Consider the following 16,898-nt stretch of genomic DNA (forward strand, 5'->3'; position numbering starts at 1 on the left):
GAACCCTTATGTAGCCTTGCAAACATACAGCCGGCCATGGCTCAGAGTATTCTAAAAGACAATCACCCTTTGTTTAGGTAGCTGTAAGGCACTTCTGGCAAAAGAAAGAGGGATAACTGATAATCAAGGACCAAGAAATAAAGAGAAAGTATGCTTATTCCTGGCAAGGATGGTGTAATTTAAAAGGGGGAAAGAATGGGCAAAGGAGTTAATGATACTGAATAAATGAGTTATCCCGCAACAAACACTAAAATCCCACAAACACTAAAATCATTAATCTAGTTAATGATCCTCTCAAAGTCTTTCCCACAACACTTGTCTGGGTGGTGCAGATGAAACTTTTTGTGAAGGGCTTGCTGCAAAGCAGACAGCTCTCCCTTTTGGCTGTAATGAGTCCTTGTCTGTGGATGCACTGCCAGCAATTGGTCCTCTGTGGCAGAAAGCAATGTCGGAGGTGAGTCCTCTCTGGCTGTTGTATCCTTTTCTCAAGCAGCTAGTCCTCTCTTTGGCCACAAGGTCCTTCCTAGGCTCAGCCATGGCAGGCCTTCTGGGACCTGCAGTTTTGTCTGCCAGACATGCCAATTAAGTATTGACTCTGGTCATGCCTTCCCCGCCTGTGCAAAGATGGGATCTGCCTGCACATAGTTCACATATCTTTGTGGTCTCAAGACCCACATGCAGTTTCTCCAGGGCCTGCAACCGGTTGCTTTGCTTGTTAGTTTGGCTGCTGGACCAGGCTCCTTTGTCCATGTGTCCCCAGCAAGCAGGGATGAGGAAGGCAGACTCAACTGCACTTCCAGTTTCTGCCAATATGGTGATCTCCATTAATATTTGGGTTGATTGTTTAACTTCCTGAGTAGACTAACCTGTGCTTTGTTTATTCCTGGGTTCCTGTTGCAATCTCAGTAAGACAATTGAGGAGCAACATTAACTAAGAGAGCACTAACTAACTAAGCTGCTGGTCCATCTTTCATTGAAGCCAGTGTCATAACACTCTTAGAATTCATAGAATCATAGAACACTAGAACTGGAAGGAAACTAGAGAAGTCATCGAGTCCTTTCCCCTGCCCACACGGCAGGACCAACCACCATATAGACCATCCCCGATAGATGTCTGTCTAACCTGCTCCTAAATATCTTCAGTGATGGAGATTCCACAACATCCCTAGGCAACTTATTCCAGTATTTAACAACCTTGACAGTTAAGAAGTTTTTCTGAATGTCCAGCCTAAACCTCCCTTGGTGCAATTTAAGCCCATTGCTTCTCGTCTTATCATCAGAGGCCAAGACGAACAATTTTTCTCCCTCCTCCATGTACTTCAATTGCAGTAGTCTAATATTGATAAGAAGAACTGTTGTCTATTTTGCTATCTCATTAGGTACAAACAGCTAGGGTACATCTAGACTACAAGTCTCTTTCAAAAGAGGCTTGTAGTCTAGATGTACCCTTACAGTCACCCCTGGAAATGCAGGAAAACTCTGCTAAAGAGAAAAGACCAACTTTCCAGCTTTCCACAGAATTAAGGGCAAAAATTGGCCATAGTTCTCTTTGCATTTTTACATTTTGCTATCCTTATTTACAAAATAATAAAGTATATTTTCCCTATTTAGAATTAAGATGAAAAACAATTAATGCTTTCTTAATTGGAGCTGCTAATTTGCATTCTCATTGGAGTGGCAAACTGCTGAATGGCTGTGAAAGCTGAACTAATTTCTCATATTCGTAGGTGATCACTTCCAGGTAAGCACGGACCCAAACTGGTGGAATGGAAATGGGAAATGTTGTCTCTGTTTTGTAGCTAAGCAGAGGCCGCCTTTTGATATTCCTACCTTTCTGTCAGCTGTCTGTGTCACTGAATTCATTTTTAAAAGGAAATATAAAATTTGAACAGCAGAACATATAAGGCACAATCTTACAGCATTTTTCTTTGTGTTGTGTATCTTGAGACTATATCATTTTGTGGCAGCCTACCTCCTCATTTGAAATATGTCTGAAGACCAGATATATCCTTCATTTTGTAGAAAGCAAGACTGACATTCTAAGCCATCAATTCTCCTGAAATGGATCTATCCTGGGAATGACTTATATAGACTTCAGTCTACCATTGGAGACAGGACTCTGAGATTTATTCAGGGAAGGACAGTGGATCTAAACATTTTAAAATTAAAAGTATCTCTACTTCTTCTCATTTGCTCCTTCCTTCTTTCTTTCATTAGCACCAATTAACATTTTAAAATACCTGTCAACATTATGATTTCATTGACCCTGGTGCAAATCAGGATTAACTCCTTTGACATTAAAGCAGGGAGGTGTTTTGGGATACACATCATTTTAACTCAGGAGAATTTGGCCTATTATGCATATACTCTGCATTTTTAATGCGATAGGAGTATGGGATTCATCTTTTTAGAACTGACATTCTTTGTGATGTATGTTTTTAAATTATTTTGGTGTGCTGTGTGGTCTTAATGGGACCCACAGTGTATGGGAATCATGGCTCAGGTTATGATCCTGAACAGAGTACCCCCATCACAGGTAATAGTGCTGTTGGGGACCCAACATCCACAGAGCTCACCTTCACCACACATGGTGAGTTTGACTCCTAGGATTTCTAGTAGAATAGCTCTTCAGAAATTTTTGGTTGGGATGTTTTACTGCCAGAGAATGCTGAGTTCATCAACATCAAAATGCTTCGAAGAGTTTGTTTTTATCAAGTTGAAATACAGGCAGGGTTCTGGGGCAACTCTGCCTGATTTCCTCTCAGTTCTCATGCCTTACTCTGTGGCAGCCCATGCAAAGGTCTACTAAGGAGCTCAGACTAATCCAGCATCCTGGCTCTTTGGCTGACCATCTGGCACCCCAAGAAAGAGCCAAGAACCTGAGAGCCCTGATTCTCACAGTTCTCAAAATAGGCTCTTTGGTTCCTCTACAGCCTTCCTCACTAGCTGCTGTGGAGCAGGGTTCCCAGGGTTCTTCTGGAAACATGGGCTCCTGCCAACTCAATTTCTTGGCGCCTCTACAGCTTGTCTAGCAGCTCACCACAGAGTAATGCTGCCTGGAGCCTAGTCATCATTAGCTGAAGAACTAAAGTAAGCTGGGAGTGATGGCCATTTTTGTCATTTTTACATTTCAAGCCACCGAGTCCATAGATTGAAAGAAATGGCAAAGGCCGTAAAACTCATGAAAACAGGTTTCCAGCACATCTGCTTCTGGCTGAAAATACAATGAGAAAAGCCTTTCCTCTTGGCAGTTTTGGAATGTCTTCTGTGGCCTGGGGTTGAAAATGCATTAAAGATGCATATGGATGTTTGAGGGCCTATTAGGTTCAGCCCAAGAAATCGGCAGAAGTTTTGCAATTCAGATAAGCACTCTAAACTTTGGGCAATTTTTATAGAACGGTTCTAAAATCCATTGAAGATGAGTTTTCTCATGAGGTTTCTGGTACTTCCTGTGTCTAATCAGGCAAGAAATAAAACATGGACTACAATAACCACATTTTCTTTTGCCGATCTTGCTTAGAAGTGGTGCTGAAGCATTAACAAATGAAAATGTATGCAAAAAGACTTTGTTTATATTTTTCTTGAAATGAGCTGATCTGTCTATTTGTAATTAGAAAGAAGAGAAGTGTGAGTTGTCCTTTTTCTGTGCCACTCCTAGTGAAATATCTGATAGTAGTTGTAACTCTAGCAAGATCAGAGAAAAGATGCATGCTGAAGATGGAACAATTTTAAAACAACAATGGCTGAGTGATAATTTATTAAAAGCTGCTCACCATGAAAGGTATATGATGTGGACCATGGGGGGTGGGAAATGCCAACAGGCTCATAAATCTGAACAATGTTGGCTCAAATGTTTCTCTTTCCACACAATATAGAGTGGAGCAAAAACAGTCATCAAAATGTCATTGATGGGGCCATATCAGAACCTATATAAGCAGATGTACAATCATGGGTCTTTCTGTATTTATAGAGTAAAACCCATGAAGCTCTCTGTAAAGACCAGAGCTTCCTATTATTCAAACACAAATGAATAAACAGTGTCGCTCTCAAAGAGTTTGCAGTCTTAAGACAAGTGACATATGAAATGACAGATATAGACTTTTATATGTATATGAACATTTGCAGTTTTGAAAATGTACAAATAGACAAAGTAGATGACTGCTGTGTACACCTGTCCTTAAATCAATTGTTACTTGGATTATTTATTTTAGACATAGGTAGGGAAAATTGAAAGGACTATAGAAATAAATGAGCAGAAAGTCATTTTGGGAGAAAGTTTGTAGCAGCGAATCTATATAACACCTTTTACTTTGGTCAGTATGCTGATGGTCAGGGCCATATAAACTTCTGAACTATTTTTGTAACTTGGAGGCATACCATGGCTAGAGATTGGAAAATTATTTGTTTGCTGATGCAGTGATGATCAGAATTAGAGAAATTATCTGAGTTTGTCCTTATCTGGAAAAAATATGCTTTAAGCAACAAAACATTTATTCCTACAATAAAACAATATATTGCTGCATTTCCCCATCAGATGAATGTAGTGAATTATTCCTTAAGTGTCCACTAAGGGGAGTACAGTGCTGGACCAGCCTTTCTGGTTTCCATGGCAACAGTGGGGAGTGGAGTCTTTCAAGCTATGTGCTTGCTAAAGCAGGTGTCGGGTTGCATCGCTGTTCAGAAGCTCCTAGATTCAGTGCAGCCAGCGAGCCTTTCCATTTCCCATTGGAAACATCTTGGACCCCCTCAAGCTCAGTGAATGAACATTGTCAAACTCCCCATGAATGAAGATGGTTCACCATTCAGGCTCTATTCAGTCCTTTAAGCAGCAAAAAGGTCAGTAGAAATATTTTTGTCTCTGGTCTGTGCGCTAAATCATTAGGTCTGCATGCCCTTGCAATATGCAGAAGCATCAGTACGCCAGCTGCTCATGATACCGGAGCTATGCAGATGTGTTTAAACTCTTGCAGCAAGTTAAAATGTTACCCATCAGTTTGGTCCCCGAAATGGCTAGGTATTTTCCTCCCATTACTAAACAAATAACATTCTCTAGGAAACATAATATCTACTGTACCTGGGCTGTTTGATTTATAGTCTAAAAAGCATTCCAAGATTTTTATTTTAAGCAAATAGTCTCTGTCCTTCAAATGATGCCAAATTCCAGTGTGGAAAAAATGTGCCTGGCATCACTGCACTTCATGTTACAGGATTTTGCTGTGAGTGTGCTTCATTGAAGCTGAGTAGTATTTGCTTTGAAAAGGTTGAAGATCACACGCAACTATCACCATAGATGTCATTTGCTACTTTACATGCCTGCTTTTTACAATACTCATGTTAATGCTGTATGATGTTTGACCATAGAACTGATCTAATACATTTTAGTTTTTCATTAAAACTTTGCTCAGTATTAAAATATTGTTTCCTTAGTTTTATTCAGCTGCTGTAATAAATGCTCAGTATTGTTTGTGGCTTGAAGTGAACAGGACAAAGGAGAGATAAGAGAGGTCTCCTTCTAGTTTTCTGCTGTTTTCTTTTATTTTGGTAACTGAGTTGTTATTGGTATATAATATATTAGTACAATCAGGAGTCAAGCTCAAACCATGAAGAAGAAAAAAATAACCATGACTACTTTCAGCACATCAGTTCTCCAAAACAAAAATACTTATCTTTAATTATTGTCTCCTTTTGCACATCAGGAATATTGGAATGTTTGACTATTGCCAGCAAGACTCTTAATATATGTCATATATGTCTGTTAGCAACTATGACTGAGATATTTATTAATTATTTTAGTCTTTTCTTAGCTTGGTGCAATGAAGATCTAATAAATACATTAATAGTTCCTGGAAGGTTATAGTTTGTTTCTTTGCATGCTTTTTGTTTCATTGTGATTGGTAAGGAGAGATCAACATTTTCACTGTTTCACTGGGTGCATTTGTGCCGCTACAGTTAGCGTAACTCTATCAGCATTTCTATTCAAATACAAATCATTATGCCTTGGGTTTTGTTAAGCCATAAAATTTCAGCCTAGACTCAAATGTTTCAAGTATTCACCCTTGGAACAACTACTATGTCCACCAAGTTTTGTTAAAAAATCATTTGTTTGAGAGCACATCTGTGAGAGGAAGTTGAAAAGTTTGGGGAATGTTTGTACTCCTGTAATTCCAAAATAACTTAATTAGCAATTTTGTACCTATTTCTTTCTTTTGTGCTTCTGATTTTGCTGCTCCAAATTGTGAAAGGTCCATTCATTTTGAAAATAAGATATTGAATAGGTACAGTAAAGTCTTTTTCTCAGATGTCAGATTTGTAAACGCATGCACTTATGACAGGTTTGTAATGCATGCAGTCAGTTTATAGAATTTAACAGTTCCTTATGAGGCATTACATGCGTCAGGTCAATGTTTAGCTAACTTAAGAATCCCTAGCAAGGTCCTGAGCAGACTATACTGTACTATTCTTAAAATAATTTTATTTTAAAATTGCATAATTTCTTAGTTTCAGGGTGGAATGTAATTATGGTAACAGAGCCACAATGAACATTGTGGTAGATTCAGTATGCTTGTAACATTTCATAATATATTAGCTTTGGTGGAGTATGTCTACACAGCAGCAATATTTTGGAATAACTAACGTTATTCCAAAATAACAAAGGACGTGTCTACACTATACGCCATTATTTTGAAATAATGTAGAGCTGGAGGACTTCTGACTCCTGTAGCCCTCATTTTACAGGAGTAAGGAAAGTGGAAGGAAGAATGTTCTTCCTTTGACTTCCTGTTGTCTAGACAGTTCCAAACACCAAATTATTTCGACTTAAGCTATACAACTGACATAGCTGAATTTGCATAGTTTAATTTGACTTTAGCCCTGCTGTGTAGACATGTCCTTACAGTTCATGGAATGAGCTACATACTCAAAAATGGATTCATATCCTGTCCTTTACACCTTGTGCAAAATCTGAGTAAATTAGCTTTTCACAGTAGTGTTGTGTTGATGGTGTGGGGTGCTTTCAAGAAGTCATGGAGTATGTATACCCATGGACATGATTTCCTGTGAAATACAGTAACACCCTTGACCAAAAAAGAAAAAAAAACATGTCTCCTCCCTACAAGGATCTATTGAACAATGACATGACTGAACAGTACAAAATGCCAGCTCTCCAACTCCTGGACAACAGATTTTCTCTCATTATAGTGGTTTTGGGGTCACTGGGGATGGCAGGAAAGAATAAACAAACTGAAAACCACAAACAAAACCTGCCAAAAATCAAATCAAAGCAAAGATCAGACAGAAAATTGAGTGCAAAATAAAAATAAATTCCGGTTGATATTTAAAGGATTAATGTACTAAAAGAATCTAGCACTGTGCATTTCTGTTTAATTTTCATATGTTTCTCAACATCAAAAAATCAGAACGTGATTTTTTTTTTATTCAGACTTGTATATAAATTTATCTTTGTATATTTATCTTGATGTTGCCTGTGTATATTTAATGGTATGCAAAGAATGGTCCCCACATTTTATTTTCTACAAAATCAGTGATAATTCTAGTAGAATGGCCAAGTGCCCCATACAGCTGTGCTCTCTATGCTTAATTAGGAACAAGACACATTTTGGGGGCAGGTTGGAGTAGTTCCAGCACTTATTTCTTTGTGGAACCTCAATATAGAGTTAAGCAGTAGGTCAAACAAAAAGCGGAATGTGTCATAAAAAAAATTTCTAATACAACTTTTTGTGGACTGAGCCTTATGGGGTAGCTTCAAGTGACACAATACTCAGACTGGCGAGAGGTTTACTTTTACAATCCAATCTTCATTGGTTTGGAGAAAATGTTATTTGTTTCTCTTGGCTTCTTTGTTCACTTGTCTGAGCTTTTTGCTATGTCTAAAAGGATGAGTATGGTGGTTTCTTCAGCTTTCTCCAATTACATTACTTTGCACATCTTGAAAGGAAGCACCCAAATTCTCTGGCATATTATAGTGAAATCTCATATCTCTGAAAAGAATTTTTTTTTTTAATCTCTGGACTAGTATTTTGGTTCCTTGCTCTGTTTTCTTTGATGGTAACAATGGACCCAGAACAAGACGCTATCAGTAAAGTATCAAAGCATAGATTTGTCCTTTCCTCCATCCAAAATAAAGCAAATACCAGTGAACATACTCATAATTTTCAAAAGTTGCTTTGAAGCATATCGTTACATTATCAGCTGAGTGATTTAAAAGATCTATTCTAAAGCCACATAGAAGTTAATGGAATGGATGTTTCATTTTCCCCGGTCTTGTCCTATTCCAAATAACTGAAATTATCCGAGTAAAAAAGAACAATAGTCCTAAAGTTAGACTAATCCAGGTCCGCAGCATGGTACTACATTAGATAAGCTGAGCCATCTGGACAGTCCTTTTGTCACTATTTTTAAATTGTATTGTACCACAAGGTGCAGATGCATTGTCTGCCACATGTAGCATGACATTGTACTGTACTCTGTTGTCTATAGCATGAAAACAGTAACATTCCTAAAGGTGTACATTTTCCCATTTATTATTATTTAACACTGAATTCTTTATCTACTTACAAGTGTCAGAAGGGTTTGATTACTTGCATAAGAATTGTGTGTGAAGGAAAGGAGAGGAATGCCTTATGCTTTCTAGTTGGTTTTTGGGCCATTTTTGCTTTCTGAGGTTTTGGATTTAGAGTCCTGATCTGTGAATGCACTACTGACCTTCCTGTCTGGTTAAAACCTATAAAAAGATTTGGGTCCTTTTGTTGCTTCCTCAGATGTGGTGAGCCAACAGCTACATGCTGACAAACAGTGATTTGACTCTTTTTCAAAAATATCTTTGGCAGGATACTAAAAATATAGTGACAGAATAATTCCATGCTTAGCTGAAAGATATCTATGGAATTCTTATCTTCTATTATTAGAATAGGGCATGGAAGGAAGGTTATTTTGCTAGTGGTGGACACGGGGGAAGTGTTAGTGTTGACTTGTATTGCATGTATTTGCTATTTTTCATAGCTTGAGAGAGCCAGACATTCCATCAGATATCTTACAGTAGTACCTAAAGAATCTATCTAGCAAAGGACCCCTTCTATTTATCAGTTCACATATGCATACTAGGAAAAATTTCCCCAGAGAACTTACATTTAAAACTCCACATAATGGGGGGTTGAGGAGTGAAACAAACCTTGGCAGAGGTGGAGAAGGGAGAATAAAGTAACAGTAACATAACCATTTTTTTCATAGACTAGTGATGTGTGCAATTTATGTAAGTAGAGGTTATAACTAGGTTCCTGCACCATGCTTATTATGACATTAGCTTATGATTGCTTGACCGAAATGACAACGGGATATTGTTGATTTACATGCATGATATGGTGGGATTTTTTTTTCCAACTTCTATATCCTATGATATTGGTCTGAATGGACAGTTAGTCTGATTTGGTATAATAATTGCTATGTTGCTGAAGTTGCAGTTCGAAGTGCTGGACTAGAACCTGGTTATTTGAAAGGCTGCCTTTCACTATGCATTGTACCTGAGATGCTGCTATTGACTGGCATTGCTCTTTTCAGTACTAGCAGCACAGCTTTCTAATTGCAAACTTTGGGACTCATTCCCTATAGCAATGTACAATATAAGGTGTGTTTATTCTATTTAGCTTTTCACTGGCTGGCTGCCAGAATGTCATTAAGTTTAGTTCCAGATCCAAACTTTTGAGCACCCCAAACTTTAATAAGGATTGGACACAAAGTCAAATTTTGTTTCTGAAACTATCTCTATAACAGGGAGAACCAAGACAAAGGACTGTCACGTCCAAAAATGGTGGGGTTGTTCAGATCTGTGTTTGATTTGGATTCCTCTCTGGAGGATGTATAATTATTCTGCCTTCCTTCACAGGAGCGTTTTAATGTTTCATTAATCAGTGATTGTAAAGTACTTTGAGATACTCAGATAAAAGCTGTTATATAATAATGCACACTATTACATATTTTGTAAACAGGAGAACCAGAAATCTGTAGCCTCTTCTAAAAGATAACTTTATTTAGAAGACATTTGCTGTTCTAAATGACATTTTACTAACAACATCTTTTTGTTTTGTGTTTTGGAAGCTAATAAGAAGCAGAGACATCACTGAAAGTATTAAAAGGTGCAACTGTATCATATCGATTTATGAATATCATATTTCATTTTTCTATTTGCTATTTGTCACAAACACCAAAATAATGGCAAAAAGGTTTCTCAAAAATAATGCAAAACTAGAGGAATAGTGTCAGGCCCATTCCTTTTATCTGCACTCAAGAAGCAGATGACCCCATGTTAAAGTCTGAAAGCCATTCCCCGGAACTATAAGCTTTACTAAACTGTGTATGGTTATGGGAATGAAAGTATCCATTAAGATATATTTTTAAATGTCTTTTCTCTGCTCACTCAGCATGCAATATTTTTACATTACAACATACTAAAATGTTAGCATTTAAAATTACATGCCAGTATATTGAAAGACAAGGCTCATATTTTAAAAGAGATACATGCATATTTCTTTGTGGGTCTATTTTAAGCATCTGAGCCCTTTTATGTGCACCCAGAATGGACAGCCAAAAGTGCTAGAAAAGTGTTTGACCATAACAAGTTTTTTTAAATATAATTATCATATTACAATAGGTAACAATTCCAATGAAATATACTGAAGCAAAAGCCAGGACAATGTAGCACTTTAAAGACTAACAAGATGGTTTATTAGATGATGAGCTTTCGTGGGCCAGACCCACTTCCTCAGATCAAATAGTGGAAGAAAATAGTCACAACCATATATACCAAAGGATACAATTAAAAAAAAAGTGAACACATATGAAAAGGACAAATCACATTTCAGAACAGGAGGGCGATGCGGGGGGGGGGGGGGGGGAAGGATGGAAGGTAAGTGTCTGTGAATTGATGATATTAGAGGTGGGGAGAGTGGGATGTTTGTGAGCTAATGGTATTAGAGGTGATAATTGGGGAAGCTATCTTGGTAATGGGTAAGATAGTTTGAGTGTTTGTTCATTCCTTCTCGGAGAGTGTCGAATTTTAACATGAATGACAGTTCAGAGGATTCCCTTTCAAGTGCAGATGTAAAAGGTCTTTGTAGCAGAACACGGCTACATTTCTATCACTATTCTACATGCAATGAAATATACTGTTTGTAGTTAATATATGTATAATTGTTAAGCTTATAATTCCTGGGTTTGCATGTGTTAAGCACAGAACAATGAAATGAGTAGAAACCTGCTTCATGCTGGAGAATTGTGTTGTCACAGTTCAGTATTGTTTTACCTTCTAAATACATTTGAGGTACAGATGACAACTTGATGATTGCTCAGGATAATAATGTGCTTTGGTATTAGTTTGTCTTCTAATTGTTGGGCAGTTTTTTCTTCTCTTGTGAACATTGTAGTTTGTTACTAATTTTGCCAAAATTTTCTAGAGTGATAGATAAGAAAAAAAACTTGGAGTATGATAAACTACAACAATTCTGGGAATTTCTCTATTAATGTAGTCTTTAACGATAAAAGTTTACCCACCCAAGTATCCTGTGCTAGTTGTGCCCACGGAGTCTAACATGTTGCACCCTCAAACAGATAGACAGTATGATTCAGTGAGCCTCTGTAAGTGCAATTACACATACAAATGTAGGCTTTTTGGTAGCTTTTCGGTACCAAACATTTGCTGGAACATAGAACATTTGCAGGCACACCCACTCTCTTTTGAAAAAGCGTCCCTAAATGTTCTTCAGAGGATGGAAACAATTGCTGAAATCCTTTCCCCCACCTGACAGAAAGAACAAAGATAAGGTATCGAGAGAGGCTTATTTTTACTTACAACAGATCGAAATTTTCTGATACAGCAACATACTTGGTGCATTCCCTGATCTGGGTTAGCTAGATGTTCACTTCTCATGGGTATGGCTGCCTTTCCCTGTCCCATAAAGTTGTTTACAGCCACCACTTTTGGCTCTCAGGGTTCAGTGCTGTTATTTAGCTCTCTAATTTACCCCACATGTCTTCTAAGAACTCAGAAATCAGTGAAAGTATTAATGCTGCTACACAATATTGACCTCCCATGGTTTGGCAAATTCTCTGGTTTGGCACCAGGTCCAGAGAGTGCCAGACTGGAGAGATTCAACCTGTATATGATTTTAAAGTGCTATTAAAATCACCATACATTAGAATGACCATGGCTTACTGTCCTGTAGTAGTGTTTTGAAGGAGGCCTAACATCCATGAGCAAGCTGTAAGAGATGCTGTAGGGGATCACCTGTGTCCGTGTCCCCTGTTTTCCCGATGCACCCCTTTGTGCGTATTTAGAGTTACCGGATTTATTAAATTTTATCACATTACAAATCTCGTGACGCGGTCGATTGCCCTCCACACGCTAGGGAAGGGGGTTCGGGCCCACCCTCGCTCCGAACCCCGACCCAGAGCCCTAAGGTCAGGACTCTCATCCCCACCTAGCGGAGGGGGTTGGAACCCCTAAACTCCCCCGCTCTCGGGGTCCATGCCCCCACCCTGGGCCGCTTCTTCCCGAGCCTCTGTCCGAGACTAGCCAGGGGACCCCGGGTTACAACTCACCCAGGGTCTCCAGATCGCCAACCCGACTTGCCTCCGCTCCAACTCCCCAGGGATCCGCCGCCCTCCCCTCAGGCATGGGGCTTGTTTTTAAATTACCCGCCGGACGTGGGGGAATGACGCCCCCCCAACGTCATCCCACCACACCGCCGTTGGGCTTGGGAAGATGATGTCACCACGGACGTCATCACGGCTGGCCCCCAAACCCTATGGGCGCACTCCCGCGAGCCGCCGCTTATTCTGAGTGCCGCCGCTCCCTGCCCAGGGCTCTCCGCGGCTTTTCGCCCCGGTGCGGCGCAAACCCCGCTTCCCGGTCTCTGCGGAGACACAGGTTTTTAGGGGAGGGCGGGATTGCCCCGCCACACACCTTCCCCCTCAAATCTTGTGACATACTCGCCGTTGCCTCTCCTAGAATTTCTGCTATACGTGACAGACACCGTTGGTAGCCCCCGACCGATGCATCACTTAGAATTGGTATGGCTGCAGGCTAAGGTACCACCGCAATATCCGTGGGTTCGTGTCCTTCATATTCTGCATCCATTGCAGGGGTGCATGGTTTGTTACCATGGTAAATTTGTCCCCTAAAAGAAAGTATCGTAATGAGTCAATAGCCCATTTTAAGGCCAATGCCTCCTTCTCGATCGTGGCGTATCCCTTTTCTCTGGGGAAAAGTTTACGGCTTAAATACAAAATGGGATGTTCCCCGTCTTCCTCTTCTTGCATCAGTACAGCCCCCAGCTCCGTCTCCGAGGCATCCATTTGCAGCGTGAAAGACTTGGTAAAGTCTGGTTGGGCCAGCACTGGGCCGTGCACCAGTCTTTCTTTTAGCTCGTGGAAGGCCGTGTCACACAGTGCCGTCCATCTTACCTTCTCGGGTTGTCTATGAGTTAGATCTGTAAGAGGGGCTGCTAAGGAAGAGAAGTTCGCTATGAATCGTCTATAGTATCCCGCTAGTCCGAGAAACTGGCGTACCTTCCATTTCGTGGTCAGGGGAGGGTAGTCACGCACGGCTTGCACCTTATCTACCAGGGGTTTGAGCTTCCCTCTCCCTACCGTGTACCCCAAATAAGGAACTTCCGCCTTCCTGAACTGGCATTTTTTTGGATTAGCCGTAAGTCCCGCCTGTTGAAAAGCTTCCAGTATGGCCGTTATATGATCTAGATGTCGCTCCCACGATTCGCTAAATATTATAATATCGTCAATATACGCTGCTGCGTACTCCTGATGGTTCCTTAGAATCTGATTCATAATTCTCTGAAACGTGGCTGCGGCCCCATGCAGACCAAACGGCATATTTCTAAATTGATAAAGGCCGAAAGGGGTGGCAAAGGCTGTTTTCACCTGTGCTTCTGGGGACAACGGAATCTGCCAATACCCCTTCGTAAGGTCCAGAGTCGATAGATAAGTCATTCTCCCGAGGCGGCCTAGCAACTCGTCTATGCGCAGCATGGGGTAGGCATCAAAACGGGAAATAGCATTAACTTTTTGAAAGTCTATACAGAATCTCATGGACCCGTCCGTTTTTGGCACCAGCACGATGGGGCTCCGCTATTCACTATGGGATTCACGTATTACCCCCCATTCCAGCATGGTCTGGAGTTCCTCTTTTACCGTGTCCCACAGCTTCCTGAGAAGGGGGCGTGTGCTGTTTCTTACCGTCTTTCCCGGCTCGGTCTTTATCTCATGGTATATCAAGTTAGTCTGTCCAGATCGATTCATCAATACCTGTTGGAATCGCTCGAGGGTACGGTATAGTTGCTCTTGTTTCAGGTTTCGTATCCCCTCTAATTTTACCTCGGGTTCCCCCCATGGCCCAAATTCTGTCGGCCATCCGTGGGTCGATTAAGAGGGCTTCCCGTTGATTCCATTTCTTTAATAATTTTACATGGTAAATTTGGGTTTCTCTGCGGTTTCCATTCACTCGCACCTCGTAATCGACTGGCCCCGCTTTCCTCGCTACCCGGAAGGGTCCCTGCCAATGGGCTAACAACTTAGACTCTCCGCTCGGGAGTAATAGGAGGACCTGATCGCCCAGTTCAAACTTTCTTACTTGGGCCCTCCTGTCATAGTAAACTCTCTGCCCTTCCTGCACTTTCCTCAGATTACCTTGGGCCCAGTCCGCCAAGTCATGCAGGTTCTTCCGCAACTTTTCTACGTATTGGGCGGCTCCTAGGGCTGGGGATACTGTCGCTTCCCACCCTTCTTTTACTAGGTCCAGGATCCCCCGGGGCCATCGTCCATATAATAATTCGAAGGGGGAATACCCCAGGGACGCCTGTGGTACCTCTCGTATGGCGAACATCAAGGCCGGCAGCAGTTTGTCCAAGTCGCGAGGGTCGTCTTGAGTGAACTTTCGTAGCATTCCTTTCAGGGTTCGGTTGAACCGCTCTATGAGTCCGTCTGTTTGGGGATGGTATACCAATGTCCATAGCTTCTTAATCTGTAATACTTAGCATAAATCTGTCATGACTTTTGAGGTCAGGTTTGTCCCTTGATCGGTTAGTAATTCCTTGGGCAGGCCGACCCATGAAAATAATTTTACTAATTCTTCGGCTATCACGGGGGCTGTGGCTTTCTTTAGTGGAATGGCCTCAGGGCAGCGCGTCGCATAGTCCACGATGACTAGAACATAGCTGTGACCGCGCCCCGATTTCTCGAGGGGTCCCACCAAATCTAGGCCTACTCGCTCGAAAGGGGTTCCGACGATGGGAAGAGGAACCAAAGGCACTGGTGGCACTTTGGTCGCTGAGGTTTTCTGGCAATTGGGACAGGATGCGCAGAAGTTTTTGATTTCCTGATACACCCCCGGCCAATAGAACCGTTGCAGCACTTTCTGTTGGGTTTTATCGGCTCCTAAATGTCCGGCCCAAGAGTGGTCATGAGCTAACTCCAAAACTTTCCACCGGTAGGGCCGAGGGACCAACAGCTGCCTCCTTTCTTCCCCAGGAAGATTCCCTTGTAGCACCCGATATAAGCGATCGTCCCTTACCTCGAACCGAGGTCTCGAGGTTGGGTTCAGCTGGCCCTCCCCTCGGTTCCCTTCAGCTCCTTGTATTTGGTCCCAGGCCGACCTCAGGGTGGGGTCCTGTCATTGTAGGGTGAGGAAATCTCCTTCGTCTATCCCCAGGCAGGGGAACGTTAGCGTCTCATCTTGCTTAGGTTCTATGGCTGGAGGTCTCTCCTTGTCCTCCTCCCCCTGGGCTACCAACATCCCAAGTTCAGGTTCCTTGGCCTCCCCCTCGGTGTGAGCTCCTCCCCACTGTCTTAGTAGCCTCCTTAAACCCGGCCAGTCCCGCCCCAACAGGATGGGATACGCCAACTTAGGGCCCACTGCTACTACGCATTCTTCTTCGAGCTCCCGTCCCCTCGTGTCATGGGGTAGGAATGTACGTCCCCATGGACACACCGCAGGGCTACCGGGGGACCTCTTGCCCTGGCTGGGTATATAACGTCCTTCCGGATGATCGTCTGCCCGCAGCCGGAGTCTAATACCGCCTCTACCCGTCTCCCGTTAACCCTTAGTGTCTCTATTACCTGCGTGCGGCTCGTCTCTCCCCGGTTTGGTCCTTCCCCTCGTCTCTGCCCGAAGGTGCAATCCATAAGTGGGCAATCCTTCTTATAGTGCCCCTTTTGGCCGCACTGATAGCAGGCACCTTTCGGGGTCCCTTCCTGCAGGGAGGGTCCGGGTCCCGTCTCTGCTTCCCGTCCGGTACCGGCCCCGCTGGTTGGCCTGCTCCACCGAGGCGCCAACCGCCTCTCCAGGAGGGGTCCTAAGGGAGCTTTCCGTCCATCCCCAGCACGCGATAGGATCATGGGTTTCGGGGTGGTGGATTCGCCTTTCTTGGACTCCCTCTGGGCCCCTGGCGCCCCCTACCCTTCCACTCCTTCTGCTGCCACCAAGTGTTTCATGAGCGTGGAGACACTCTGTGGAGACACGGTGTTTTTAGGGGGGGGCGGGGTCACCCCACCACATATGCATTAAAACAGCTTGCCTATTCATCATAACACTCAGCCAGGTAATGTAAACTGATACATCTCTTGTGGTCACTTATATGCATTCAGGAGAAACTACTGTAGTTCATCCAAATACCTAGTAGTTCCTACTTATGGGTGTTCCCTCTTGGTAATACAATAGAAGAGGGATGAGATCAAGTATACTTTGAAGAAAATAAATTGTTCAAATGTATTTCTTGGCAACAAACCATCAGGAAGAAAAAAAAATCTCAGGATTGACTGAATGTGTTTTGTAACCTCAGCATTTAGGAAAAGATTTCCATGTTGATCAGAAATCA

At 42.1% G+C, this 16,898-nt stretch overlaps 1 protein-coding gene across 10 annotated transcripts in view; it reads left to right on the forward strand.

Moving 5' to 3' along the window:
* ANO3 (anoctamin 3) overlaps positions 1–16,898 on the forward strand; it is a 380,410-nt gene that overhangs the window by 133,769 nt on the left and 229,743 nt on the right. For 2 of the 10 annotated variants that reach the window (XM_075927764.1, XM_075927759.1), the window contains exon 1: positions 1,481–4,836. The exons of the other annotated variants lie outside the window; for them this stretch is intronic. Coding sequence is in view for 1 of the 2 variants with exons in the window: in XM_075927759.1 (XP_075783874.1) it covers positions 4,785–4,836 (52 nt within the window). In the remaining variant the exon portion in view is untranslated. Of the gene's footprint in view, positions 1–1,480; positions 4,837–16,898 lie in introns of those variants that run through there. 10 annotated transcript variants of the gene reach the window in all.

Source organism: Pelodiscus sinensis, chromosome 4 (genome assembly GCF_049634645.1).
Source record: "Pelodiscus sinensis isolate JC-2024 chromosome 4, ASM4963464v1, whole genome shotgun sequence".
Lineage (NCBI taxonomy): Eukaryota > Metazoa > Chordata > Testudines > Trionychidae > Pelodiscus > Pelodiscus sinensis.